The sequence below is a fragment of the Lampetra fluviatilis genome, chromosome 26 (genome assembly GCF_964198595.1).
Source record: "Lampetra fluviatilis chromosome 26, kcLamFluv1.1, whole genome shotgun sequence".
In the NCBI taxonomy this organism is placed as follows: domain Eukaryota; kingdom Metazoa; phylum Chordata; class Hyperoartia; order Petromyzontiformes; family Petromyzontidae; genus Lampetra; species Lampetra fluviatilis.
In genome coordinates this window covers 215,455-243,002 of record NC_136300.1, presented here as the reverse complement: position 1 = coordinate 243,002, position 27,548 = coordinate 215,455, and the positions used below count along the sequence as shown (strand labels likewise).

The 27,548-nt window shown below is 41.1% G+C and overlaps 2 protein-coding genes and 1 long non-coding RNA gene across 10 annotated transcripts; 1 reads left to right on the top strand and 2 right to left on the bottom strand.

Moving 5' to 3' along the window:
- Window positions 1–423: 423 nt before the first annotated feature.
- On the bottom strand, window positions 424–17,569 carry LOC144941928 (baculoviral IAP repeat-containing protein 7-like). Of its 8 annotated transcripts, none has more exons than XM_078868425.1 (10): window positions 13,405–13,774; window positions 10,691–10,835; window positions 8,804–9,522; window positions 8,033–8,216; window positions 6,702–6,801; window positions 6,456–6,537; window positions 4,242–4,293; window positions 3,815–4,030; window positions 3,505–3,552; window positions 425–3,265 (listed from the first exon to the last, which is right to left on the bottom strand). In XM_078868425.1, exons 2-10 carry the CDS (start codon window positions 10,698–10,700, stop codon window positions 3,072–3,074), a joined length of 1,605 nt encoding a protein of 534 aa, XP_078724551.1. In that variant the 5' UTR covers window positions 10,701–10,835; window positions 13,405–13,774; the 3' UTR covers window positions 425–3,071. The 8 variants fall into 8 exon arrangements, with proteins under 8 accessions (XP_078724553.1, XP_078724551.1, XP_078724552.1 ...); XM_078868426.1 differs by having other exon boundaries at window positions 10,691–10,768; XM_078868427.1 differs by lacking the exon at window positions 13,405–13,774 and having other exon boundaries at window positions 424–3,265; window positions 8,033–8,213; window positions 10,691–11,112.
- Window positions 17,566–18,494, bottom strand: LOC144941930 (uncharacterized). Its single transcript, XR_013639295.1, has 3 exons — window positions 18,422–18,494; window positions 17,917–17,964; window positions 17,566–17,628 (listed from the first exon to the last, which is right to left on the bottom strand). It is a non-coding gene; the product is annotated as an uncharacterized LOC144941930 (long non-coding RNA).
- On the top strand, window positions 18,173–27,276 carry RWDD3 (RWD domain containing 3). Its single transcript, XM_078868434.1, has 5 exons — window positions 18,173–18,625; window positions 21,807–22,201; window positions 24,609–24,773; window positions 25,341–25,456; window positions 26,299–27,276. The coding sequence occupies exons 1-5, from the start codon at window positions 18,529–18,531 to the stop codon at window positions 26,411–26,413; spliced, it is 888 nt and encodes a 295-aa protein (XP_078724560.1). The 5' UTR covers window positions 18,173–18,528; the 3' UTR covers window positions 26,414–27,276.
- Window positions 27,277–27,548: the final 272 nt, after the last annotated feature.

Below are 27,548 nucleotides of genomic sequence, written 5' to 3'. Positions count from 1 at the left end.
AAAATGTTCCGGAACAGATGTCTGGGTTGCCCATGAAGTATAAGTACACGGCTTCACTCGAAGTTACTTTGTAATGTAGAGTTCTAGTGAAATAGCGGAAGGAACCCGGTATTGCGTGTAACTATGACAATAAAAGTGCTGCAGCAAATGTAAGGACTTGTGTTAAGTAGATGTGTAATGATTAAGCCCATCAATTCATGGTCACTTTGATTCTGAAATATATTTTTTCTATGAATATAGCATCCCTCGTGGAAGCAGTTCAGAGAATCCATTACACATCAGTTCTCACATGTATGATTCAATTGTGAGCAAAGTACTGTAATCCATTTTAGTCTCCATTGTAAACACATGGGTTATAACTTAAATGTTGGTCTTCCATAAGCGTTAACTCGAATAAAAAAAAATATACCAGTGCAAAATTAAGACAACTCATTCAGGATGTTTTCAACGTATGTTTAATGCATTAGGCAAAACAATATTAAAACAACATTGTATATTATCAACTTGTGCATTCAATATTAAATGCAGCTATTCAAACTGGGTTTTGCCGTTGGGTTAGAGAGTTGGTCCAGACGTTTGTGCATTGCGCAATGACCCTGGCAATCAGAATATACTGGAGGAATCCGATGAGCTATTAAGCTCTTTTTCACATGTCCAGTACACAGATGAGCCCTGGCTAATATTAGTGAGTGACGTCTGCATTGGTCCGGGGCAATTTTTGTATCGACCCACACTGACCACGCTGGTATAGCAAACAACCACCATGACGAGGTGTGGATCGGCCCTCTTCCACCAGTGAATTAATGACTAATGCATGACAGAATGTCATCTAAAAACACTATCATTGTACATTCCCACCATTCTCAGCAGGGTTATCAACTTTCCATAGCATACAATACAATATTCTTTGGGTCTTTCGGTAAAGTTAGACAGGTTCAAAGAAAATAAACTACGACGTTTCGATCGCAACACAAGCGGTCGTCATCAGGAACCGCTTGTGTTGCGATCGAAACGTAGTTTTTTGTTTTGTTATTTTCTTTGAACCTATCTACGTGACTACTGAAAGACCCAAAGAATATGAATTCCTGCAGTCACGAAAGTCAAGATACAATACAATGTTTTCACATTGCAACAAGTGTTCCATAGCTTTGTAATTTTAATTCTCAATTGTATATTTTTGCTTTATGTACATTTGATTAGAACGGTTGACGACATGGTGCGAGACGTTCACACACATTCCAGTTCAAATAAAGATTACCCAAATCATTCAACTGCACTTCAAGTCTTCAAATCAATGCACTTTTACAATTATGCCATCAATTACTCCAGAAATAATTTGAACATTTAATCGGCAATAGCTCTTTATTGAAATAGAACCAACTTGAACAAAAATCTGAGGAAGAATCGACCTGTTCCACACCACAAAGACCTGCTCGGCCCTCCACGAATTCGTCTTGAGATCCCAGAAATCAAACAGATCGTCCAAGACAGGATGAAGCAGGGCCAACTGAAGACGGCTGGCAGCCACGATTGAGTTCTCCTGAGCTTCCTTATGAAAGCCTCAGGATTCCATATTGTGGCAACCATGTGCCTCAGTATCAGATGTTGGTTATTGAGAAAAATGGTTAACTGGCTAGTGGTAAGTGCATTGAACTTAAGCAACAATTATAGCAATGTAAGCTCTTTCACCCATCAACGGTTACTACACAGTACATGCATAGGTATTCCTGTAGTGATTATATATATATAAAATATAACATTTAGCATCCATTTCAGATGCAATATTTTCAATACTAACCAGTTTTTTTGTGCGAAACGTGACGTACATTTTAGCTGAATATAGATGTTAATCGCCCACACTTATAATTGCATGGACCATTGTACATTCATTACAAGAATGAGCCTAAATACAGTTTTAATTGTGTAACTATACTAGTCTTTTCAGTTGCAAAGTACCAATTATCATAGGTACAGTAAAGCAATGACAACAGGATAATTATACAACTGATATTGCTTTGTACAAAAATCTTGTCACGATACCATTGAACATATATAATCCACTAATGGATCTAAAGCTACTTTAAAGTGGATAAAGCAAATGTTATGGCCAATAAATTGCAACTACAGACACGTGTTTTATTAAACGACTTATCAAGGTTCTGTAAAAATATGCACTTTTGTAACAGGGCATATTGAATTCAGATTTATCACATTTTCATACCATTGACAGGCACACTTTCCTCAGCCACATACTCAATCCAATTGAAATGCAGTGTATTAAGAATACACGCAATTTACATGTTTGTGACCACTTTTATGACTTCCAAACTAAGCATTACAAAACTTATATGAAAATGTAAAGAATCCCACTGAATTACAAAGCTGCTGAAAAGAATTATTCCAAAAACTAGTAATGGCCACGTGTTTCACTCTTTTTGGAGATCATCAATGCAGTGTAGCTGTGCAAAGTTTGTCAACTGTAGCGATGGGAAACATCAGTTGCCATGTCACCAGTTGGAATGTGACAAACGCACATAATAGGAAAAAACATTGGTCACATTAACGTTAAAACATATCTTCCACCGAAAGCAATTATATTTAGCAAACTAAAATGGAGAGAAAAAAAGACCCAAATGTACACTGTAAACAATATTGCCCATATAAATAAAAACCTTTAATGTTCATTTGTCTGGAACTCAATATTTGATACCCTTAACCATGACTACCTCATCCTGCTTTGTGCTGCGAATAATTAAAGTGTTGCTCTTTAAAAGCAGCACATGTCACGTTGAGGTGCCTTACCTGCCTCTCAAGATTCAGAAATATTTCTAAGGCAGTCAATTTATTCCTTTCAACTATAATTCACACTCTTGTTTTTATTGACACAATACATCGTAACTGAGGTTTGTTGCCAAAACGACTCTGCTGTTGGCCGTCTTTTGTCTCTATATAAGAAGTTAAACACACACAATTAATTAACTATTTAATAAATGATTAGGTATGTTAATACAGATCATTATATAAACGCCATAAAGATAGTGTCAACGTCATTTTTCCCCTTGGCCATCTGCCTACGACATAAACGTCCGAACTGTTCCTCTAACGACCGCACGGCAGATGGGGCACTTGCGCAGAGAGGAGGCGCAGTCTCGACACACCACGAGATGGCCGCACGGTATAAACACAACGGATACTTCCTTGTCCATGCACACCTTGCATGTGTGCTGTTCCTGCAGCCGCTTGAGCTCCTCTTCCGGCGGTAGCGCTACCATGGAGAGCACACACATACACTTTCAGTTTTTCAAAAACTATGGTTGATCATGAAGAGCCTACATACATATTAATGGGAACAAGCAGCAACTGTAAAATAATGTGGAATAACACCAACGATCATGTGGGGACATTTCCAATTACAGGGCTACATTGTTGATATATAAATTATTTAGATGAATTACATAACCATCATAAATGTGTTTGTATAATTTTCTGGCATGGAGTATTTACATTCTTCACTTTTCAGTTCCTTTTGCTCAGCAGCAGACTTCTGTTGTTCTGTTGAAGATATATCCACACGGCACGATTAACATAGGTAATCACAACCATGTTCACATGAAGCGAGCCGAGTACTGTTTTTCAGTATGGTATATTATCTATAACACAATTATGCCTTGACATAACTATGTGATCATCAGAAACATGACACCTGCTATTATGTGTACCACACAATGACTGTACGTATTTTACTCAATTTAATCAGCAAGAAAGTTACGGACAATGTAAATTGCAAGGTCGATCTCTGTTGCTGGGTATTTACCCTGAACGTAATTTGCGGATTTCTTCGGTGATTCTCCTTCTTCTTCTTCTGCATTAAGCACGTCTGTTACGAGCTCAACGACAGAGCTGTACGTCTCCCCCTTAGTGAGGTAGCGAGTGCGCACTAACGATTCCACCATCGGTGCAAGGAAACCCATCTCAAGCACACCCTTGACCACATCGCTTTTCATCAAGGTCTCATCTGCGCTGCCGATGCCTGTACGCAAAGACGACATTTGCAAAAACATTCAACCATCGGTGTAAATTGTAGTGGATCAAAAAAACAACCAGACAATCAACAAGCAGTTTGGATAAAAGGTTCGAATGTGTTGTAAGGATAGCCTTACGAGATGCACAAATGTACACATTTTGGCACAAATTAATATAAAAACATGACAATGCTGTTGTGTACAAAAATATCACCTTACCATTCCCATTTTGTGCAGCTGCATTCTGTGATCTCTGTCTAAATACCTCACCCTAAAAAAGCAGGATCTTGTCAATGAAAAGCATTTGGATCACTGGTGTTACACAAAGTGAAAAATATAAATGATACCAGAAAAAAATCACAACTTTGCCTGTTATTCTCGGCTCTATTTACAATTAAGCATATTGGTAACCAAACCAAATACTTTATATTCTTACCCTGAATGATTTACAACATTTCTATTGTATGCTTAGTTTAACTTTAGTCTATTTTGTTTAACAGCTGAGAACTCATTGACCTAGGTCACAAAAATGACAAAAGCCATAACATAAAATTAGAAACATCGAAGCAATTATAAATCAGAATCAATAAATTGAAATCAGCGCAAAACAATCACGCACAAAACCTTAAAAATAACAAACAGAATTCAGAGCAAACCCAATCACGTAAAATAAAATATACTGTACAAACATAAATCTATATGAACTACAGTGAGGGAAAAAAGTGTTTGATCCCCTGCTGATTTTGTACGTTTGCCCACTGACAAAGAAATGATCAGTCTAGAATTTTAATGGTAGGTTTATTTGAACAGTGAGAGACAGAATAACAACAAAATCCAGAAAAACGCATGTCAAAAATGTTATAAATTGATTTGCATTTTAATGAGGGAAATAAGTATTTGACCCCCTCTCAATCAGAAAGATTTATGGCTCCCAGGTGTCTTTTATACAGGTAACGAGCTGAGATTAGGAGCACACTCTTAAAGGGAGTGCTCCTAATCTCAGCTTGTTACCTGTATAAAAGACACCTGTTCACAGAAGCAATCAATCAATCAGATTCCAAACTCTCCACCATGGCCAAGACCAAAGAGCTCTCCAAGGATGTCAGGGACAAGATTGTAGACCTACACAAGGCTGGAATGGGCTACAAGACCATCGCCAAGCAGCTTGGTGAGAAGGTGACAACAGTTGGTGCGATTATTCGCAAATGGAAGAAACACAAAAGAACTGTCTATCTCCCTTGGCCTGGGGCTCCATGCAACATCTCACCTCGTGGAGTTGCAATGATCATGAGAACGGTGAGGAATCAGCCCAGAACTACACGGGAGGATCTTGTCAATGATCTCAAGGCAGCTGGGACCATAGTCACCAAGAAAACAGTTGGTAACACACTACACCGTGAAGGACTGAAATCCTGCAGCGCCCGCAAGGTCCCCCCCTGCTCAAGAAAGCACATATACATGCCCGTCTGAAGTTTGCCAATGAACATCTGAATGATTCAGAGGACAACTGGGTGAAAGTGTTGTGGTCAGATGAGACCAAAATGGAGCTCTTTGGCATCAACTCAACTCGCCGTGTTTGGAGGAGGAGGAATGCTGCCTATGACCCCAAGAACACCATCCCCACCGTCAAACATGGAGGTGGAAACATTATGCTTTGGGGGTGTTTTTCTGCTAAGGGGACAGGACAACTTCACCGCATCAAAGGGACGATGGACGGGGCCATATATCGTCAAATCTTGGGTGAGAACCTCCTTCCCTCAGCCAGGGCATTGAAAATTGGTCATGGATGGGTATTCTAGCATGAAAATGACCCAAAACACACGGCCAAGGCAACAAAGGAGTGGCTCAAGAAGAAGCACATTAAGGTCCTGGAGTGGCCTAGCCAGTCTCCAGACCTTAATCCCATAGAAAATCTGTGGAGGGAGCTGAAGGTTTGAGTTGCCAAACGTCAGCCTCGAAACCTTAATGACTTTGAGAAGATCTGCAAAGAGGAGTGGGACAAAATCCCTCCTGAGATGTGTGCAAACCTGGTGGCCAACTGCAAGAAACGTCTGACCTCTATGATTGCCAACAAGGGTTTTGCCACCAAGTACTAAGTCATGTTTTTCAGAGGGGTCAAATACTTATTTCCCCCGTTAAAATGCAAATCAATTTATAAAATTTTTGACATGCGTTTTTCTGGATTATTTTGTTGTTATTCTGTCTCTCACTGTTCAAATAAACCTACCATTAAAATTATAGACTGATCATTTCTTTGTCAGTGGGCAAACATACAAAATCAGCAGGGGATCAAATACTTTTTTCCCTCACTGTACATGAAACGAAAGTTGGCTCAGACAAATGTATTTTTACTAAATTTAAGACAAACAGGAACTGTGGTTTTAATGTAACTATGTAAATTGTATAATACTCAACAGAACAAGTGTACATTACCGTGAGGTCTATCAATTGTGGATGTTGCCTCATTATTTCATTTACGAAAGCTTCACCCTTCTGTTGTAAAAGAAATGCACATCTGAAGAGAAAAGAGCATAGATGTCAGAAAAGCAGTCGTCATTTGCGATTCAACATTAAAGTGCAGGCCATTTTTCAGCTCTTGATAGCCATCGTGTTTGCTTGAGTATTTGAAGTGTCCATCTGGATTTAATTTGACCACATAGCAGGTGCCAAATGCATTACCTGGGAAACCACTTGCCATGTTCATACCAAGGGTTATCTCCTTGTTCCCAGTTTCGTAAACCACCATCACAGTGGAAGCACTTCACGTTGTCTCCATGACCTATCCAAAATATACATGTTATTCCTGTACTGCATTTGGCATATTTCAGACACACACAAACATTTAAGAGCCAACTGAATTAAAATGTTAAAATGAATACAGTTTAACCAGACATTAAACACAATTTCTAGCTTGGCTACCTGTAGCTATTGTTTACACTAATTGCAAATTCAACACTCATGCTCAGCTGGAGGGATACACATAAAGTAAAACGTGTTTTTTCATATTCTATATTCATATTTACTCAAAAAATCATGTTTATGCTATGATATGCAGAGTATATTTTAATACGTTTAAGTTATAGCTATAAATACTTCCTGGGGCACCACTGTCAAGGGAAGTATGCCCTGAGTAATCAAATTAAGGCTATGAGTAGAAACATGGGTTTTTTTAAAAAGGAAATTCCAACTCCTAATGAAGGTCAACTTAAAAAAAATCCAAAGCAGAAGTAGACACAATTAAATATTTCATTTCACTCCTAATGAAAGGGACCCCCAACTATTAGATTTCTTCTAATCAGTGGCACTGGAAAATATTTTCCAAACACTGTTACTGGCAAAATAAAACGATAAAAAGATAATTGATAATAGTATTCAAAATTTTGGATTTGCTGATAAGTCATTATTACAACCATGAACAATAAACTACAGGAAATGTAAATGATTGTTGGATGAACACAACTAGGAAGCATTATGAGTATGTAGTATATCTAAAACAATTATTAAAAATGGACTGGGATCAAAAAAATGTAAGTACCAAGCAGAAGGATGGGATTATTTTGAACTTTTTTTTGATTGAACCAAAGATAACCCATATAATTTATATTCAAAGTCTTAATTGACTTAGCTGAATTTACATGAATATACAGAAATTCACAATACATTATTGCAGTTACTATGAAATATTGTAATGTATGAAAAAAATACTGTATTGCTACTCTTTAACCTTACAGAACTTGTGAAAAATGCATGTTCCTTAAACATTTCCTTGGAAAATGGTGAAACTCAATGTTCACTCTGCAACGCAATTTCCTTGTAAAACTGGTCAAGCTTCCTCACTTCATACCCTTGCTATGGTTACGTTTTTAGCCTTTTATCGCAAATACTTTATATAAACTGTTCACAAAGATCACATAACTGAATATGGTTAATTTAGTGACCAACCATGAGACCAAACTGGTTTAAAAAAACAGGACCATACATTTACACCTCAGAGAATGATCTTGCCATACCAGTGTAATAGAAGCCAGCGGTTGCTAGTGGCTGTGCAGCTACATTGGCAGTGGAAGGCCAGGCCTGGTAAGTTGCAAGCCGCGCCACCACCGAATGCATTTCTGGATTTCTGGCCCTCGTTGTCCTTGCCATAGGAGATGCAGAACACGCACTATTTTGAGTGTCCGGCAAAAATGAGGCCTGCTAGAAAAGCACCCCAAAAACAACACAATTACTCATCAAATGTAACATTCTTCTTGACGATCAGTACTTTTTGTCAAGAAATTTCATCTAGAATCAACAAAGTACAGGGTGATCCAATTATAAATACTCCACTAAATAGTATGGAGAAATTAGAGAGAAACATGATTTCAATACACTTATTAGGTCGTTGAACACTCTCCTCTGTAAGACATGAGGCATGGCTTTCACAATATTCACTGTTGGGAAGAGAGTTATAAGAAATCAGTAGGGTGTCTATAAACACAAAGACATCCTCCAAACGTTGTGGTTATTTTGAAAGATAAATGTAAAAGACAACATCCTGGGTAATGCAAATAAAGGAATTAACCGTGCCCGGTGCCAATAAAGGTATTGAAATCTGGTTACACTTGATTAAAGTGGCCATGGCAGCAATAGAGGCCACAAACCTAATTATAAAATGCACCGTCAACGTATTGCTTTTAAGTACAGGAAAGATATTGCATCTTATAACGCAGAGAATATGGTTATAGGCGTAACATACATTGAATAATTGAGAAGTATCCACAAGACCATTTAGAAACACCCACCTGGGCCTGAGCGAGTGGGATGTTACCGGTGTTGCTGCTGCCCATCGCGAAAGCACAGGTGGAGAAATGTCGCTCATGCTCCTTGGCAGGGACATCTCCCTCCTCCCAGTCACGCATTACGCCGGAACAATAGAAGCAGGCCACCCGGTCGCTGGGACCCACGTAGTACAGTCCAGCCCGTGCCAAGTCTGCAGGCCGAACAGGAGATGACTCTGGCCATGTGGAGAATGAGAGCAGTCTGTTCGCTTCGACATGCATCTCTGAATTCGATGGTACCCCTGCCTCCACATTTGGCAAGGAAGTGAGAGCGTTTTGCATAGGTGGTTCGTTCATGCCAATCGAAGGTGGCAGAGAATGATGATGGGTGATCTCGGATGCATTGTTGGTAGCCGCCACAATATGTCTTGGTACAGATGCTCCACCGGAGGTCTGAGTGTCTGTAGCTTGTGCCAGCGACCGAGCAAATGTACAATTTGGAAAACTCTGCAAATGCTTTGCAATGGCCGAGTCACCCGACTTCCAATTACCGATCACTCCTTTGCACGAGAAGCATTCGACCTTGTCTTCCTTGCCAGTGTAAAAAAATCCAGCTTTGGCCAGATCCCGTATTCGTGGCTCTAAGTTTGATGGGCAATTTACAAACCGGCCAAGGCGATAAAGGTGTTTTGAAAGGTCGTCGATGGGAAATGACATGCTTTCTTTCTTCACTCTGAGAACTCCTAAAAATGGAAAACAAGTTGTATGAAAGTTATTAAAACAGATATGTTTTAGTCACTTAAAATACTTTGTTTTGTCATTAAGTCTCTAACTTATGAAAAACTTGTCTACAGCAATGGAAAATGTTCCACAAGGTCTGGATGGCCCTGTACCCAAGTCAAACTATGGTAATTACCAAATGGATTTTGGAGTTATATTTGGTCTGAGGAAAAAACGTCACATGGAGGAACTGTTTTTATAAACTGTGTAATTACAACCTTTCGACACACATTGCTTCCAATGTTGTGGTCATACTGATGTCAGTATCATACACCATAATGATGTTGTGTCGCGGTTAGCGCACTGCGCTTAGAATCCAGCCACCCGAGTTCGATTCCCGCTCACGACCAACACCAGTGACGATTATGTGAATGGGTACTGGACCCCCCCCTAGGTTGGCTCAGCCTCAAATAAGTACCTGGTGCGGTGTGTCACTGCACAGTCAAAAGTGACCGGGTGTGGTGCTGCCCACTCACCCCCTCGTGTACCATACTCGCCTTCATCGGCAATGCTCGCTAACAGCACTTGCCCCAATAGTCTGTTAAGGATATATGGGGGATGTTGTTTTTTTCACCACCACTGAAGTGTATCTGTGTGTGCGTGCCCTGTGTGTGTGTGCAATTGTGGTGACTCATTACGCCCCTTCCAACAAGCAAGCCAGCATCGGGTAAGTGAAAATATAAAGATTTTTGTTTCAATTTATGTTACTTTGTCTTATTCTTAAGTGATTTTTATTTTACTTTTATTAATTCAAATTTTTTACCTACGTGACTTTACCGAAAAAACCTAAGAATATGAATCCTTGCAGTCACGAAAGCTTCAAATCTAGAACTTTATTGTTTGTTTTACTATATAGTATTTATTATATGCAAATGCACAATATTTGTTATTTATGAGTTTAACAATGCTTACATTTTTTGTTGAACCGTAACACATTCCATAGCACTTACCGTATAGACATCTAAATACAGTACATTGTTCCTATTTATATATGATTCATCCAACGTGAATTAGCTAATGAAGATAACATTTTAAGTTGTTCATATTAGAAACCGCTGCAACACCAAAGTCTGATTTGTGCCTCGGGTAGGTCTCGGGGCGGCTGTGAAGGTGTCCGAGTGAGCGTTTTGCCTTCGTTCATTGTGAGAAGCTTCACATTTTAGCCACGCCATTTGAGAACCATCCAGGGTGGTGAAAATGCGCCCATGGCTGTAATGACAATGTCACAACGTTGGGTTGCACTGTGCAAATATAGCAGGTCCACGGCCTATACGCTCTAGGAGGAAACAACAGCAATGGCGATGGCAGCAGGTGCAGCAAACTAAGAATTAGCAACGAATACTGTGCAGTCATTCCTAAATATCCCATTTGAAAGGATGACCATGCAGGAGAAGTTGAATATCAAGCAACTGGGCCCTGATCAACCGAAAATCGACATCAACCAGCCCCCAGGCGACCAGGGAAAAGCATACGTAGGGACATTCAGTCCAAGCTGGTATGCGAGAAAGGCCTGGCCATGTGGATGTGCAAAACAGAATGCACTTTTCTGTTCCCTTGCCGACTGTTTTACTCTTCCACCTCAAACAATGCCTGGACAGAAACAGGGGTGAGTAATATGATGACGAGGTGTTTCTTAATTAGAACACCATAAATCTTGACTTAAAGCTTTCGTGACTGCAATAATTCATATTCTTTGGGTCTTTCGGTAACGTCACGTAGATAGGTTCAAAGAAAATAACAAAATAACTAAAAAAACTACGACGTTTCGATCGCAACACAAGCGGTCGTCATCAGATCGAAACGTCGTAGTTATTTTGTCATTTTATTTGAACCTATCTACGTGACTTTACCGAAAGACCCAAAGAATAGAACACCAAACTTTCAGAGATCACTCACAACTCCTAGTGGAAACGTCACGAGCCGTCACCGTTCCAAACCCTGTCTGTGGTATACCCCAATACACGTGAAGAGGACATTGGGGGTTACCCAAGTAACCTCGCTTGTGATACTTCCTCCTTTCGACATCTTTAGGCACCAAGGCGAAGGTGTAAACTTTGCCCTCATACGGTAATGACAAAGTGTTATAAGTATGCAACGTGTTATAAGTATGCACAGGGTATGCACTTTAAAGGTAAGAGGACAAGAGGAAGTTTAGTTGATTTTGTAATTGGGGGCCGTCCATAAATGACGTCACACGATTTTTGACCCCCCCCCTTCGTTACACGGCGTCACAAAGTCAGACCCCCCCCCCCTCAAATATGACGTCACAAAGCTCTGCCTCCCCCCCCCCAAAATAAAACATGCTTCAAATCGCTTTAAACTATTGTCATTGTAGTGCGTATTTAATGTGGCGCTGCACTCTCATGTTGTAGGAGAAAACATTTATTAAAAAGTCTATTTAATTAAGTAGAACGTGTTGTCTATATTTATTTATAGTTGCGCATTTTGATGTGACGTCCCATTTCTCACCCCCCCCCCTCGTCACACATCGTCACAAATGTCTGACCCAGAGGTCGCAAACGGGTTTTGATTCCTTACCCGTACCCGGCCGCACCAGGGTCGCAAATGGGTACCCCGGCCGGGTACGGGTAGCCGGGTATCGTCGGGTAGGGTACGGGTATCGGGTACCCGATTGCGACCTCTGGTCTGACCCACCCCCCACCCCCAGGTGCGTGACGTCATTTATGAACGGCCCCTTGGACGTGAGTGGTTGACGCCTTAAGTTGGCTTCACTGCATTCACAAAGTCGCTGTTCAATAATAAAATGTTTTCTTCAGTTTACCTTTTCTACATTCCACAAAGCATTTTGTTGTTCATTGAGGAAGTTTAGAATTCGTGTCGCAGGTACGAACGCAGTCTAAGTGTTGAGTAATAAAAGTTGTCTTTAGGTTATCAATTATTTAGATTATTGAGTGTTCAATCGCGGCCTTGTAGTTTGTTTTGAAATGAAGTCAAATGGAGTCATCTGACGTTACAGTAGCACTGTACCTAGTTGATGGTGCATTTGAAGAACAACAACATCTAGAAGTGCAGCTTTTATAATCGTACCGCAATTGATAACCCCCCGTCAAGATTCCTGTTAAACCACAGCGCTGTATTTTAATGTAATAAGTAAAGTTTCTTTATAACATTACTACAATCCAGTCCCGCGTTAGAGGCAAACTATCCATGTAGGTTACGCGTCGTACAACTACTTACACGCCAGTTAGAGCAGTTAAAACGTATTCTACCCCGTCTTATACCAAGTTACTTTATACATCTTAATAGAAAGCCACCCACACGAGAATTAAGAGATCCGCGTGCGGGGGGGGGGGCTCAGCTGGGGGGGGGGCCTCAGCTGGGGGGGGGGCCCTCAGCTAGGGGGGGGGCCCTCAGCTGGGGAGGGGGGCTCAGCTAGGGGGGCCCTCAGCTGGGGGGGGGCCGCACGCGGCTGTCGCTGGCGACTTCAAAGTAGGAACCGAAATTAAACTCGCACTTTTAATGTAACAGCTACATTATCAACCTGCATCCATTACCTCTCACACTGCAGGATAACCAACACGGCGGAGAGGGGGAAGACTTAACAACGGGTTTGATAAAAAGGCCAAGACGAGGCTCGAAACCGACGATTGCGACGTCAATGGCGGATGTCGCCGTTCGCAACAGCAGCGGATGTCGCCATTCACTCGCCGACACAACCAGACCAAGCAGACAGCGACCATGCGGCGTGGAGTCTCAGAGCGACACGGGCCTTGAGTCGTTTCTTAAGTTACGTTCGCCCCGCGTACACAACCCACACCACCGCCACTGTTCACACCACCGCTACTGTTCAAATCACGTACAATCGCGAGGCGCTCCGCACTTACAGCCAGGCCGGGAGACATCGCGCGTCACGAAGCGGGAGGAGGAACAACAAGAAGAGGAAGAAGAAGGGGGCGTCGTGTGTACTGCAGTGACTATATACCCAGCTAACGTGGCAAGCCTCCGTGTCCGATTGCAGGCTCGTCTGATGAATACAGAAAGCAGTGCCGCGTAAATTGAAAGCAATTCTCGAGCAGACGGCCGCGATTATTCACAACAGTGTCCCGCGTGGGGTTCGCACGGCCTGCGAAGAATCCATTTGCAGTCGGGGCAAAGCGAGTCACGTAAACTCACACGAGGTGCCTCTACCACCACCGTGGAGATGGAGCGACGAACGCAGCCCGTGTGGCAAGCGCTGGATGGATTGATTACGAGTCCATAAAGCAGTGGATTACCACGGATGATGGTGGATTGAGCATGGATGATGGTGGATTACCACGGATGATGGTGGGTTGACGATGGATGATGGTGGATTACCATCGACCATTGGCCAACCTTTCCCCCGCAACTCGGTTGGCTTCGCACGATGGTCAAGTTGAACGCAGCAGCAGTAGCAGTGGTACAATTTACTACAGCACCCTTCACCACGAGCGTGCTTTCCACACTTGGAAAATAAATTATAAATTCGTAATTTCCACTAATGGGTCAGTTTAGTAATTTCCGCGTAGTTTTATGGCATCAAAGTGCTGACCCACGTGGTGGTTGGTGACGATATTCAACAGCTTTGCTCGTACCAACCACGGTGGCTGAGATGTTAACTCCCTCGCCAGGTATACAGGAGGTTGTGGTTTCTACCCCGACCTCACACCATGCTGATGCTGCTGCTCTTCCCGTGCTCACGTCGATTTTCTTCTCCGGGTCCAGTTTTCCCTCCACATTTAGAAACGCGTTTAGATGATTTGGCTGCGATAACTTTCCACATAAATTGCTTATTTGAGCTATTTGTGGCCAAGTCGTTTATGAAAAACCTAATATCTTAATTGGCTTTGCCTGGTAAAATAAAAAGTAGCTTAGATTTGTATATATTTTTAAGTGGTCTGTTTACCTTTCCTATATGTACTGTGTATTGTAACGTTCTGAACAGCCCCGACTGGCCATCTATGAAAAAGCGTTAGAGCTCGTCGGATTTCTCCAGTTTAAATATGATTTAGAAGAGGAGCTCAGTGGGCCTTACCTGGTAAAACAAAAACTGTGTTTAAGTATTACTTTCATTTTAGTGACGATACAATCGATACATGAAGCGAACGCGATTACATATCCGTCACTTTGCAGTATTACCCCTTTAACTTGCGATGTCTTCTGATGTTTAACGTGGACGATGTTGGAGAACAAAGTTAATCAACCATCTTGTTCAACCTGCTTTTACAGAACCGTTGCTCCAACGTGATGTAACTTAAAATGGCTTTACAATTTTCCCCACACATTGGTCTCTCTTTTGAAAATTGCTTACGAAGTATGTCACGTGTTAAGCGAACATGCACATGACGAACATACCATTGTTTGTAACGCCTCTCGAGCATTTTTTTTAATCCACGTGATTCATCGTTTCTGTGACTCGTCAAACAAACCCGTCATCGGCACGTGGGCGCTCCTTTCAACAGTGGGTTCACAATGCTGAATGTATATTATTTATAGAAAATCATAATTTTGTTACATTTTCGTTGGTTTCTGTAACGTGTAAAGTGCTCCCCTTTGTTAAACCAAACTGCTAAACGTTTACAAAAAATAAACAGTCAATAACACTGCCTGAAATGAAATATACAGGGTGATATTTATTTTAACAAATCACATAGGGTAATTTAATATATTTTAACAAATGTTCACACTGACTTCTATTAACGTTAATGCACGCATTAATTCTGTTTCGAATTGAATTTAAGATGGAGTAATATTTGAACATTCATCAATTACGTTGTTTCAGTTCATGCAGGACGAGACAAAAAATATAATAGAACATAAATAAAAAACAATATTTTAATGTCAGTGTTCAAATAAATCAAATAACCCTGTATCCTGACTTTTGAGCCACCCTGCATTTAAGTCGACATTTCGGACAATAGTCCTTCCCAGGACATAAAGAGTGTTCAGAGCAAAGAGTGTATACAGATTGGGGACTGCACTTTACACCATTGGGCCTGATGAGAATTAAAACGTTTCCTGAAGACCAGTTTTAAATTGGTGTATTAGTAGCAACTGAGTAATAGACAACCCCTTCAATAGTGAAAGCCTTCGTTTCTTATGAAATTAACTAAATTATATAAAAAACGTTCAACTATAAAATGTGGTGACAGGATGTGTGATCTGTATTATTTGGTCGCTATAATGTACACACCACACCAATTACAAATCTTGGTTTCGACCTGAAACAACTTCAAGTCAGACCCGTTTAAACGGATCACTAAAGTCTGACATCTTCTTAGGTTTTTTCGGTAAAGTCACGTAGGTAAAACATCAAAATGAATGAAAATAAAATAAAATCAAAAATCACGACGTTTCGGAGGCAACACAAGTCTCCGTCATCAGGTGGGACCGTCACAGCCAGATTAGCTGCATCAAGCTAATCTGGCTGTGACGGTCCCACCCTGACAGTCTATCATATTACCTTCCAATACTGTATAACAATATAAACCTACTCTCTACAATTTTGCCAAAATGTGCTATATGGTGACACGTCATGTCTGCGTTAACGTCTGCACTCCGGATAGAATTCCCTTGGATGTAAATTTCTGTGTGTGAGGAGATTGTCAAATGCGAGATGAGACGTTTTGTTGGTTATGTATCTTGGCTGGAATTGCAGGTCGCACGAGGTCACACAATGTGATGAATGTATACACGTTGTATGTACGCACCATACGTAGCCAATGGATAAATATACAGCACAAATAATTAAAACTTAAACACATTCATCAATAACACTGCCCGAAAAGGAAAACAATGGGTGACATTGAAGGCATTTGCAGAAATATATTAAGTGGCTTTGTCTGAAATGTCACCTGTAACATATTTGTGTACTCAATATGACCCGTGCCCACTGTGCATCGGGTTTTCCTGGCTGCAATCTTCCTTTTGGGCAGTGTCAAAAATATGTTCAAAAGAAAATAAAGAGGTTATTATAATACCGAAGCACGAAAATATGCACCATTTAACAAGTACTGGTTACATTTACACATTACTTTTCGTGTTAGTTTTGACGAATGTGTAATTTTTTATTCTGCACAACTGCGAGAGCCAATAAGCAATACAAAATGTATCAGTCATCCATTTATAGTCTGCTGTATAATTTATCAATCTACTTCTCGTGCTGTACATGAATGAATTAGCTTACATTAATATTTCAATCTCAAATTACGAATTGTCTCACAGCATAGATACCCCCCTTGGGCAGCTGCCCCTGTGCGGCACTGGCAAGGCACGTGCCCATCACCGAGCTCAGGCGTTGTCACACCTCAGAATATTTATCAGAATACTTTATCTTTGAGAAATCCGATGAGCTAAGAAGCTATTTATTACAGACGTCCAGTAGTTTTCACAGCTGTCCAGTATCTAGGTCGGTGATGTGCATTAGTCTACCAATAGGGAGTGATGATAGCTATATGTGGGTCATATCAATTTTTTCCTAATTTGAACAAAGATTGATATTGCATGTTTTTATGGTAGGGTGGGGGATACCGGCAGAAGCCTGAGGAAACCTATGCAAGAACAGGAGAACATACAAATTCCACACGGGATGCCGGCTATGTATTGTTACCACTGCGCCACCCTGCCACATGATTGTACAAGACAGAGGGCTTCGCCTGGCACCTCGCTGGAATTATTCCTAGTCGGTTGACATCAAGGTATCCTCTATCTTGTTCAACATGCGGATGTGTATCAGGATATAATGTTTAAAATTGGTGGAACACATCGTATTCTTTGGGTCTTTCGGTAAAGTCACTGTGCCTCGGTGTTTTTATTCTTTGGGACTTTGAACCTATCTACGTGACTTTGCCGAAAGACCCAAAATATGAATTCCTGCAGTCAGGAAAGCTTCAAGTCAAGATTTAACACATATAGTGTATGGTGCTTTGAAATGAAATCGTTATCTCTATGTTGTATCAATCTCACTGTGTGTGTGTGGACACTGGATTACTGCGTACCCACAAAGCAGAAACATCACGGGCACATGCCACGATGTGGATCGGTGCCGCCTCGGGTCCCGGGGGGAGTTGTCTGTTGCCTCGGTAACCTCGCTACAAATAGAAATTAGAGAGTCCACGTAATACAGGATATACTTTGGTTTTAACGTGAAGCAGGACAAACCTTTCATCAGCAATACGTTAAATTGTAGTACGATAAAAAGTTAATGTATGTGACGAAAAAACAACCGTAAACTCAACCATGATTTGGACAATGTTTCGAAAAGCACGTTACAGCACACCGATAACATTTAAGGAAGCTTCGACCATGACATTTCAACAAGTCTCAATGTAACACGTTTAATGTTGTGACATTTCACGAATTATGTTAACATTTCTCACCTGTGCAGCAGCTACCAGAGGGTAGTTCCTACAACGGCGTCTCCCACACTGGAATAGCGGAATAGAAACCACACTCCTCGTCGGTACTTTCCGAGTGTTTTTTTTTATAGATAAACATATTAGTAATTGAAGCCAGCTAAATATATTTGAAGAATGAATCAGTAATAAGTGAACAGTGAGAGATGTGGGGAAACACCTCTGTGCACGTCATAAGTGTTGACCAGAAGTAAAATACCCCCACCGAGAAGTGCACAATTACAATACCGCGCAGATTGTTCTGCGGAGAAGTTTGCGGCGACAGAAACGAGTACAGTCCAGAGAAGTGCGCCAAGTCGGTATACAATGTAAGACAGGAGCTTAAACTCGCACAACACGTCTACCACGTCAAATAACGCGCTGTAATCGAAACGACACGACGCAGATCGATATGGTTGAATATAGTGGGTTCTTGTAAACGAACACATTAGCAAATACAAGTATTTGAGGATAAGAGCGACTCGGATACCAGGGCGGGGCGAGCCTAGCCCGTCCCGGGGAATTGGACCCCTTCGCCGGCAGGGGAATCAGGCGACGCGGGGTCGGCGGCGGAAACCCCGGAACGCGGCCTCCTCCATGAGCGCCGCTCAGGACGAGGCCGCTCGGGACGAGGTGGCCGTGCTGGAGGCCATCTACTGCGCAGGAGGCGAGCTGGAGGTGCGAGAACGTTCAGGTGATTTAAACACCGTGTGTTTATATACACCGCATGTAAAGTATACGGCATTGTAGCACAAGCTATGAATAAGGGTCACTGCCCGAAACGTCGCCGATTCCACAGTTTTGACTCTGCGGACGTGGCCGTGGGTGATTTAAACTTCTCGTGGCTCGTTTACAGCAACTGGTCATCTAGCACAAGTCACGCAGATAGACAAGAAGACAACCCGCCCATGCATCGGTCTCCACAAAATGGTCACGGATCATTTAAACGCCCCTCTGCGAGTGAATCATTTGGACAACGTTGATTCAATGTAAGCTGAACTCACGACTGGTTTCGATATTCACACTCTCAGCAGAAATAGGTTTCCTCGAATCAGTGCTGGCGATCCGCCAAATGTTAAAGGCAAAGTCTCCTTTTTAAGATATGGGTCCAAGTTCGACACAAAATTATATACCGTATAATACATAACTCTTAAAACATCATCGTGGAGAATATAAATACTCCTTCTTCTTGGTTCTTTCGGTAAAGTCACGTAGAAGGGAAGTAATAAAATAATAAAAATAAAACATAATAAAACAATTCTCACGACGTTTCGGCCACAACGCAAGCAGCCATCCTCAGGCGAAGAATGAAACACCCCAAGCTTGGAGCGTATATTTAAGCTGGGTTAGAGGGGGGGGAGGTGGGAAGAAGAGCGCCTAAACAAAATAATTTGCATATCAAGAGGAATTCAGCATATGGAAAATGCGTAGGAGGTGGGCGGGGGGGGTTCCAAATCAATACTATGCCCGTGCATTATGCAGGATTAGCAGCATCAAAGGGGGGGGGGAAGTGGGGGAGCATTAACAAAGGAAAGGAATGTTAATAGTATGTAGCTGTAGTTACTAAACAACCACGTAAAAAACTACAGTATAAACTGCATGACAAACTAAAGTATAAACTACATAGCATCATCAGTAAACTTACTATACTCTACAATAAGCTGAGTTACTAACAGTAAGTAATACATGAAAAATTCTACGTTGTAAAAAATTATATAATATGCTTCCATCTAAACTTTATTCTCTTACATCACACGCGTCTATACCGTACTATATACTTCCATAGGCAAAACCAACATTAAATTACATACTGTATTGCTATAAACCACCCTATACCTTATACATTTTTAATATAACACTATGTATTATTCTACCCACCCTAATGTGTATCAAAATGGTTTATTACGTCCTTCCAGTGATTGCTAAGCCAGAATCCATCTTCTCGGTTAAAATTGTCTCTGTGTTTGTAAATGTGGATCGCCTCATGTACGAATCTCTCATGATAGCCAGATGGCTTGCAGAGAACCTCTGTCTTGGAGAAGTCAATGTCATGTGAGCCCACTGAGTTGTAACAGTGATCTGCCACGGCTGAGGTGTTTGTCCTACAGTGTTTCAGGTCAGCTTTATGTTCACGGATGCGGTCCGAGACATGTCGTTTGGTTTCCCCAATGTAACTGCTACCACAGAGGCAACTTAGTTTGTAGACACCAGGGTACTGTATGTCTGGAACCACATCTTTTACAGACGGTACCAGATCACGGATTTTATGTACTGTGTTGAATCGGACCTGGATCTTGTGTTTAATCAGGATTTTGGAGATCTTTTTTGTGACCCCAGCAATGTAGGGTAAGGTGATGGTCTTGAAAGGCTCCTCAACAGGATCCTTCTTGGTGGTTGGAGTGATGGCTTTGCGGATTGTGTAGTCGGAGTAACCATTAGCCTTAAGAGCTTGGCGTACGTGTTTGAGTTCACTGGAAATGTGTTCATGGTCGGAGATGCATTGGGCTCTATGATATAGAGTCTTGATGAGGGAATTCTTCTGGGATGGATGGTGGTGGGAATCCGGTTTTAGCTTTAAATCGAAATATAAATACTGTACGGTACTGTATTATAAAGCGAAAAAATACCAAAGGAACCTCCGGAGATCGCTAGATGTCGCTAGTGGGATATTTAACAAGGACGGGGTCATGCGTCATGGGACCTCCTTTGCCTTTAAACAAAATATAAGAATAGGGGTTTCCCCTTTTTTCTGGCAAAACTAAAAACGTTTTATTACAAAGAGTATTGTAAAGCATTAAACAGTAAACGATGTAACGAGGCGAAGTTAATACGCATTAAATACACGATCGTAGTTTAAACAAAGCTGGAATCATGTCACGAACAAAAGCGAAATTCCGTATATCGCGCCCTCTTCCCATTAATTTGGAGATGCGTTCCTACGGAAAACATTTCGGCCCAAGACAATAAAATCACACTTAGGAGTGTAGAAAACATTTTCAAGCATATCTTTTGTGTAAAAATGGATACTTTATGATAAAAGAATACTGTACTCATGAGAAGCTGTGGTCGTCGCCGTGTGAGGCGGTGGTGCAGCGCCATGTGGCATTGGGGTTATCTGTCTCACCCTGGGATTCTTCTGCTTCAGCCTCTGTTACCAACGGAGAAGCACACATTGTCGTGGTTACTTCACTCATTCGTGAACTTTTTGCAAAAGAATGCATCCAAACATAGCTTGCCTTTTGAAAACCTCTTCTCCTTGCAGCGTTCCTTGTATAGCAATTGATCATATCCTTAACTCCTCTTCAAACCTGAAGCCCACATTCACGATTGACACCATTATCCGTAAGGATTTGCAAACATGTCTCAATATGAAAAGGCTTCAGACAATTGCTTTGGAGTCACCTGACGTGGGGTGGGTGCACCGTATTCACCCTGTGTGTGTGACAGGTAATTACAGGACTCTGTCAAGCCACCCCTGGATGAAGGCATCCCCGTGCCCTTTTGGTCGCGGGGCTTCTTTGACCATGCTTCACTGCGCTGGTCGGTGCGGGATGGTGAAATTGTGATCTGAACTGCTCCGATGTCCGTGTCATATCAACACACGATGTTTCATGTTGCTAGTATCGCACTGTATGACACAGAGCTTGCCTCTGTGATTTGCATGTGATGTCATTTGAATGTTAATGTTCAAACATTTAATGGGTTTTGCAAACATAGAAAATGGGCTCTAACACAAAATAACCATTAATAGTATTCACGAGAACATCAGTATATGTATGATATATGCAGCTATATAGCTCATTAAGCAGTTCTCAAAAGATGTCCCTGTCAGAGTGCAAAAATACTCACCCTGCAAGGGATATGTTTTTTTTTAGTTACAAATGGGATAACATTGGCGCTCAACATTTGCTGCGAGTCAAGAGGTGTGCGGTACCCACTGCGCACCCTCATCCGCCTGCCGCCTGGCTACCCAACGCAACAACACCTGGACGTGGTGTCGTTGCATGTGGACGGAGCGGCGAGCCCGGCAGCGCTGACGAGGGAGCAGTGCAGGACCCTTCTGCACAACATCCGCCAGCGAGCCTTCGCCCTCCCGCCACAGCCGGCCGTGCATGACCTAGCCTCGTGGCTACAGCAGAATTTTGAGACGTTGCTTCACGTCGGAGGGGTCACGATAACAGCAGAGCAAGAGCAATATGCCAAACATCTTTGCTCAGAAGCTGCATCACCTGGGAATAAAGATGGAAACATATCCGCGAAGGATTTGGAAGTATGTGTAGCATTTTTTTGGATAAATAAAAAAAATCAGGTTAAGGGACTGGTTTAAATTAGCATTGAATAGTGAATATTGAATTGATACAGAAGGAGGGGGTGTGGCGCAGTGGTAGAAGCACAATGTGCTTTTAACCTGACTATCTGACTTTGATTCCTGGCCATGGCTAAAGTCAGTAGTAAGTGACAGAGGTGGGACAAAGTCATTGTTATGCAAGTCCAAGTCGAGTCGCAAGTCATCAAATTCATGACTCGAGTCTGACTCGAGTCCAAGTCACATGACTCGAGTCCACATCTCATAGGTGGGACAAAGTCATTGTTATGCAAGTCCAAGTCGAGTCGCAAGTCATCAAATTCATGACTCGAGTCTGACTCGAGTCCAAGTCACATGACTCGAGTCCACACCTCTGGTAAGTGATACCCTAACAGGTCCTGGACCTTTGCCTCTACCAACCGACACTGACCAGCAAACTTATATTTAGGCAAATATCCCCCATGACTGACCAGGCATGGGGATATCTTCATCCTGCAGTGGATTGACAAAGGCTGTACAGTAATTACTCATTTAACGCAGTATGTGTACCTTAAAAGTGATGTGTTAAGCGAAAAACGCGTTTAGCAAAACTATATCGCACACACATGGCAGGACAAAGAACTGAAACTGAGATAAAGGTAACAGCACGTACTGTATCGTTCCGTGCGTATATTTAGAATATCCATACTGCTCAGCCACGCAGCTCAAGAAAGTAGTTTGTCATGGACCGCTGAGAAACTGCATCAACAACGTGCGCATTCCACGTTGTGCAAAACGTATTCCCGAATGGAAGAACCGCATTGTAGCGAAAATGTGTTGTGCGAACGCGCGTTGAATGTGCATTTACCTTATATTACAATTATATGTTGTAAACAATTATCAGCATAAGTACAGGCGGTCCTCGACTTAAGTCGGTTCGACTTATGTCGATGCGTACTTAAGGCAGGTCGCCAATTGCCACCCATGTTATTCCTTTCAGCGCCCGGATCCACACAGCATGACTCGGGCGCCGGTTCTGCGCACAAACGTACAATATGTCGCCCAGGCAGTCTGCCTCCCAACACGCTCCGGTGCTAAACCTCTGTGCATTCTTAGTGATTTTTATTAATATTTTTTTTATTTCATCATTAAAAATGGCAAATGAAAGCAACTGTCAGCGCTCTCGTGATGGTGTTGAAAAGGGACATAGCAGAAAGGCCATTATTGTATTCAATCCAAAGAAAACCAGGAATTATGAATACTCGCAATAAAAATTTGGTATTATACATTTTTGTATAATAAATAAAATGCAAGAAGATCTTGATAGATTTGAGATCCACCAAAAATGTAACAATACACAGAGTAATTGGATTTAGTTTCCTAGGCAAATATTCTGCCAACAGTCTAATTTCCATGCATTTTATTTTAAAAAATTCAGTCAATCTCAAATCCACTAACAATTCCATGATTAAATGATCACATAATTCATATTTCATCATTAATAATTACATTTGTAATTTAAATGTCCTCAATACAACATTTAAATAGGTGTTATTCCCATTGATACAGACATGAATGCATAATTCTTGAAGGCATAAAAAAATGCTTCATATCGTGCCATTAAGGCAGAGATGTTAATGAAAAATGTATGATTATTACAACCAACACTTTTGTAATAATTGTATCTTTATATACATGGTACTGTATTGACCTTATAAGCTCTAATCGCTTGTATGGCCATATGCAGGTTTAAAAGCCAGCTTACAAGGGCTACACCACATACGAGAGCTTATTCATCCTGTGGCTCCTCCGGGGTTGCCAGATGTTAAGACAGATAGGTTTGAACTGGGTTTGACGAGATATGGTTAAACTATAGTACACCACTCTATATCATACAATGGAAGATCAGTGATAGTCATATGATATGTTTTGCAACATTGTCAAAGAGTGATTTTCTGTGCTCATCTTATTTTCTGAAATAAAGTTTTAAATAATGAAGTTATAAAATATAGCTATGACCCATTAAATTAGTGCTTCAAAAATGTTCTAGAGTAATTGACTGCACGATGGTTATATGACATCATAACTTCTGTCGTTAATTTAATTGTATAAATGACAGCATGTTTGTTATAAGCGTTATATATTGTAAAGTTCCAATGATTGTAAAACGTATGGCTGGCTTATGTGGAGGGAACTGTGGGTGAATAACTGATACGTTTAACTTAATTTGTACTATAATTATATCAGTGAAAAAACACAATGAAGTAATAATGAAAAATACAATTACTAAGTTAAGGTAAACTGATGTGGCTATAACTGTCACATGAAATTATACAATTGTATGGCATCGTGCAAATTGTATTGCGTGCATGACACGTGACATGGTGTGCAGGTGAAGGGGACGGTTGCCCTGTTGCGTCTGGATCACATGCGAGCACGGGCCCGGTACACACGGACCATCGAGGGTTGGGTGGCCAAGTTGGGCCTCATGGGACGCCTGCTCTTCTACAACAAATTAATCCTTGTCCTGCTGCAGGGAAGCCTCTGCAGTATTCGAGTAAATGGCTTCAATTTCTTGTGTACACGGCAAGCACTTTAAAATCAATTAGAGCGTATGAATATTGCATAATGGAGGGGGGAGGTCCTGAATATGTACTCTTAAAATAGTGCTCTGCAAGAGGCATGAAGCAGGTAAATCATAGGGAAAATGTGTAAAATCTACACTGACATCATCAGCCATGATCTATACTCTGCTGGTTGAAGCCACCTGAGTCATTACCATCTGTCAGTTCTGTGATGAAACAATCCATCAGCTCCTGCACACATCCGTCATTCATTGCTTCATCTCTGCAGTGGACCTCCTCTCAGGCATGTTTTCTCCATTGGCTACCACTTTGTCATTCGTCTCAACCACCGGCCATCCCTTCTCGGAACATATTCTACCCGAGCCCACTTTAAAGATCGTCAGTAATAATTTGTTTAAGATTATTATGGAAATGTAATTGCAACAAGGGAGTATAATGACACCAGTATGGCCACTTTTGCATGAGCGTCAATGTGCAAAATTGCACAAAACTCAGCTGATATACCCAGTAGGAACGATAACTTGTCTTTCTCTTTCTAGGAGTATATTGTGCTGCAGAAAACAAGCAAGGTAGATGTAGACTCCAGTGGGAAGAGATGCAAAGAGAAGATGATGAGTGTGCTTTGGGAGGGTACCATGTCTACACGGCAATACAGGTACAGCAGAATAGTCTGAGTGATCTGCAGTGCCTTGGGATTGTGAAGGCGGTTGGCTGGGTAGCTGCTCAATGGTATAAATCCTCATATCAGTGTGCGTTGCTGGCATCTCTTAAGGGTTTATAAATCAATATCAGCCCATAAAGAATTGTTTTGAAATCATTTCACAAGTGATTAAAATTGTCCTTTGAGGGTCTTATAAGTAATAGTATACACAATTCGACTGCAACAAAAGGATACACATTTTTAGAATGTACCGTCTTTAACTCGGACTATTTTGCTATTAAACACCCTATTGTGACTGTCGCTCATTAGTATGACTTTGTATGCTACTCATGTATTTCATTCACCTCCACTAAGGTCCAGCTTCCTGTAAATTGTAAAGTAACTGTATGGAAACATTTTCTTAAAAGAATGCTAACATCTATTCCAGTGGTGTGACAACTCGCAATGTAAATTGTATAAGTTATGAGCATGACCATGCCACCACCTGGAAAAATATATAAATTAGCGTAGGTATTTTGTGAAGCTGTTCTATAAATAGTATGATTAATTGCTGTGTTTGGAATCACTAATGAATGTTCACATTTGGTAAAGTATATTTAAAATACAAGTTGCCTGTCTTTAGAATTTGAAGTTGTCTCAAAATTTAGACAAATTGCAAGAGAAAATTAAATAGGATGCATTGAATGTAGCTCTACAATAAGAAAAATATTATCACTTTGGAAAATGTGAATAATTTAATGCCGAGATTCATAAATAAACCAACGCGACGTGTACATGCATTGCACCATCTGTTGCCTCTCCACTTGCCCATTCTTGCACCCCCCCCCCCCGTCTAGGTTCAGTGATTTCTGCGTGCTGGAGATTAGCAGTACAAATGAGCTGGGGAAAGTGTTTGAAGAGGCTCAGCTTGGCGAATTATACCACCAGTGTGTGGTGCCGACCCTGCCTTGATCTGCCGCAAGATTGCACAGTGCTTCCACGTCGCGACAGCGCCCAGTCCATTAGTAGCCTTTTATCTTACACCACCTAACAACTATTTCCACAGAGTAAGTCTGTGATGTAAATATGTTTATATATGTAATGCAACCATGTTGGATGGGCTATAATGGGTACATGTGACATTATCAGTGTAAACATCAAAGTTTTGTTTTGTTTACATTTAGTTTTTTTTGCTGCTTTGGAAAATATAAATTAACAGTCTTAAATAAACATGTTGGGGAAAAAGAAGGCCATGGTCATGGAAATGTACACCACTTTAACAAAATTTCCATTTTATTTGGGTAAGCGTGTCTAATGTTACCACTTTGCATCTTCACCCGAGTAAATGGTCAGCCATTTCACGGATAATTTGAGATTTACCTGGATGACCACATTTTTCAGATACGTTTAACCTTTTTTTATTTATATTACTTATTACAACTGGCAGAATTTTACGGCTAATTCTTAATTAGTTTATTTTAAATAGAGTAAACTATATTATTTGGGTCTTTCGGTAAAGCCACGTAGATAGAAAACCCCAAAGAATATGAATTCCTGCAGTCAAGAAAGCTTTAAGTCAAGAGTAAACTATGTTATAGATGTTGCTCCTGCAGATGTACATTTTGTTATGAAATTATTTTAACGGTTATCCTTTGTGCAATATGCCTATTCCACAGATTGATATGAGATGTAGTATTCTACATATGCCTTCCCACTTCTGCTGTTAAAACAATTACATATTTTAAATTGCCATGATTGGGCGCATCTATGCACATCACGCACCACTGATCAAATAAAATGCTGGTACATTTCTGCAGCAGCTTTGTTTTCAACAAGGGCCCCATCCAAATTAACGTAGTTATCCCCAGTAATCGTGTTGAGAAAGGGTCATCTGCTGGTGAGTCTACAATAATCAGTCTACTTTTATTCTTTTGCCATGACCGTATAGCCTTTTATAACAGATGCCCTATTCTCACATTTCAAGGCTTCTTGCAGCTAGGAATTTCAAGTAAACATGGACTGCTCATTATCCATGTGTAGCGAGTTCAACTGAGTCGCAGACGTACTCTTGGAGGCAACACATTTATTTAACACCAACACACGGGGT